The sequence below is a fragment of the Syzygium oleosum genome, unplaced genomic scaffold (assembly GCF_021117445.2).
Source record: "Syzygium oleosum isolate NSW1041296 unplaced genomic scaffold, Sole_v2.1 Sole_v2.02, whole genome shotgun sequence".
Lineage (NCBI taxonomy): Eukaryota > Viridiplantae > Streptophyta > Magnoliopsida > Myrtales > Myrtaceae > Syzygium > Syzygium oleosum.
In genome coordinates, this window is record NW_026607486.1 from 21056761 (window position 1) to 21059572 (window position 2812).

The following is a 2812-nucleotide window of genomic DNA, read 5'->3' on the forward strand; positions in this document are numbered from 1 at the left end:
CCCATCTTTCGACTCTGTCAGGTGGACCGTCGATCGGATCAAACCATTTTCGTGAAGCTGAAAATCTATCATTCACTATCCCATTTTTGTTTGAATCATTCACTCGAGGATAGCACGATGGCCTATCACCGCCGCTTGCATGGCTAACTCATGCCCATATTGCACGTAATGAAGTCCCTCACGTACCAAAACAACAGAAGGAGTCCCCTCATAACCATATCATATAGAGACATTGTTCTCTCACTATGATAAGTCGGACTCTTATTACCATTGACTTTTAGGTTTATGCGAGAAATTCTTTCGATAAATTTTTTATGGTTATTGGACTTAATTGCCGTAACTATCACAAAAGTGTGAAGAAACGAAACGATTCAAGTAACAAATAAAATTACGGAAATAAAACACGAAGATAGCGGATTTTCTTGGATCTACATGTGCCTACTCTAGGAGAAGAGATCGACTGAGTAGTTCCACTATAACCGACAAACATAAGATTACAATCACTCAAAAAACGATCATGCTCAAGTGTTTCACAATTCTAGATAACATCTGAATTGACAAAAATCAATCATGAAAGAGGAGTATTTTCCATGCTCTTGACTCTTTTGGATGACGGTTCCCAAAATCTCTCGAGGGTTTTCAAAAGGTTCTCATCTAAAATAAACTTTAAATGCAGGGTTTTAACAAGTTTAGATGTGGGCCGCATTGAGAGCTAGACACTTGCCAAAATCGGCCCGGGCACCCGGCTACTACCCTAAAAAACACAATAGCTACTATGCCTTGTCCAGGAGCTTGCCCGGTGGCCTAAACAGTCCAGGCGCTACCTGGGCTGTTTCCTTGTATCTCCGATCATTCGCCTCTGTCTCCATGCCTCCGTAAATACTTATGTCCCGAAAATCACTAGTTTGTGTCGATTCCAAATCAAACGGAATTAACTTTTAGCCATAATCAACATTAACGGTATGAAATTGCTAACTCCGGAGCAAACAAGACTAACACATAGATTAACAAGAATGGGACATGAAGGCTTTCGGGACTGTAGGCTTGAGTTTTCATCCCATGTTAGGCAATTATTAATATGTCATCAGAACTTAAAATATCCGCCAAACATGAATGATTTCTTGAAATTAGAAGTCTGTATATGTTAATATTTCTTGAACTTGACTGTGTTAAATGAATATTGTGATTATTTCTTTCGAATGAACGATCCAAAACTCGGGTTATTCTAGAAGGAAACGAATCTCCTTAATTCCATCTGGATGGACGTGGGGCTTACGTACTTTCATTACATTAAGGTCGACGTACCCTGTGATCAAGCTGCGACTTTGAATTTGACTTGTCGTAAAGAAGAAAGGAGGCGATTAAGGGAAAACACGGCATTTATCTTATTATATGATCTGATCAGCCTCGGAAATTTTCACAGAGGCTGAAAGCTCAAAGTCATTCATACGACAAGCCCTCTACGAATAAGCCAAAGTACATGAAAACAAAGAAAACCATCTATATGTTTATTTATTCTTTCTCCAGCTCAGTTGGCCAAAGCAAACGCTGAAATTCTCTCGCTTTTTCCTTCTCTGTATAGAGATTCTTCGGCATCCATTTTCTTTATTTCGTCGGTAAGGACTCACCGTGTCCTGCAATACAAGAAGTACACAACTTCTTCGTCAGTACGACTTATATCAGCTTTCTCTCGTCCCTTTGATTACACTGGACGTGATTGAATGGTAAAAACCAGGCGGATATTACGTAAAACATGCACGAGTAAGAAAAATTAACAAAGAAGCGATAGGATTGAGTCAGCACAAATTGTTGTATGCCATTGCAGGAATGAGCATCAACTTTAAGTGTAATGAGCGATCAATAGCGCAAACTCTTAAAGCAAGCTTACCTTTTGAGAGTATTTCGACAGTCAACCTCTAGTAGTGATGAGGAGGAGGAGGTGATGCATAAGTGTAAGGGTGGGTTGGTGGCTTGTGGACGGGTGGTGGAGGTGGTGGAGACTTGTAAACCGGAGGAGGAGGAGGAGTCTTGTGCTTGTAGGGCTTCTCATGAGGAGGCGGTGGGGGCGGGGACTTGTACTTATATGGTTTCTTTGGTGGAGGTGGAGAGTAAGTTGGAGGAGGTGGTGGGGGGTACTTGTGAACTGGTGGAGGTGGAGGTGGCGGCGGAGACTTGTACTTGTATGGCTTCTTGGGTGGAGGTGGAGAGTAAACCGGCGGAGGTGGTGGTGGGGACTTGTACTTGTAGGGCTTCTTCGGTGGCGGTGGCGGAGGAGACTTGTAAATGGGAGGTGGAGGGGGTGGAGAGTATACTGGTGGAGGTGGTGGAGGAGACTTGTACTCGTAAGGCTTCTTGGGTGGTGGTGGAGGAGGAGACTCGGGCACCGGAGGTGGTGGTGGAGGAGACTTGTAAACGTAGGGCTTCTTGGGAGGAGGTGGCGGCAGAGACTTGGGGACGGGCGGTGGAGGGGGAGATTTGTATTTGTAAGGGTGCTCCTTAGGAGGAGGCGGTGGAGATTTGTGAGGCTTGTAGGGTTTCACATGAGGAGGGGGCGGAGGGGGGGATTTGTAGGCTGGCGGAGGAGGGGAGTGCACCGGAGGAGGTGGCGATGTGTAGTGATAGGGATGAGTCGGAGGCGGCGGGGATGGCGGGGGAGGAGATTTCTTGGGAGGTGGAGGAGAATAGTAACCGTAGTTTGCTGAAGACTCTAGGGGCAAGCTAAGAGAGACTAGTAACACTAGAAGAGTGGAAATGAGAGGGGCCATCTTAGCCATTTTGGCTAGAGAAAGGGCTTTTGTTGTGCTATGGATGG

The 2812-nt window shown here is 45.0% G+C and overlaps 1 protein-coding gene across 1 annotated transcript; it reads right to left on the reverse strand.

Moving 5' to 3' along the window:
* Positions 1-1361: 1361 nt before the first annotated feature.
* Positions 1362-2812, reverse strand: LOC115673166 (extensin-3). Its single transcript, XM_030595248.2, has 2 exons — positions 1889-2812; positions 1362-1634 (listed from the first exon to the last, which is right to left on the reverse strand). Exon 1 carries the CDS (start codon positions 2772-2774, stop codon positions 1917-1919), a length of 858 nt encoding a protein of 285 aa, XP_030451108.1. The 5' UTR covers positions 2775-2812; the 3' UTR covers positions 1362-1634; positions 1889-1916.

Excerpts from the sequence above, each read along its gene's own strand:
- LOC115673166 (XM_030595248.2), bottom strand. The coding sequence starts at position 2,774 with ATGGCTAAGATGGCCCCTCTCATTTCCACTCTTCTAGTGTTACTAGTC.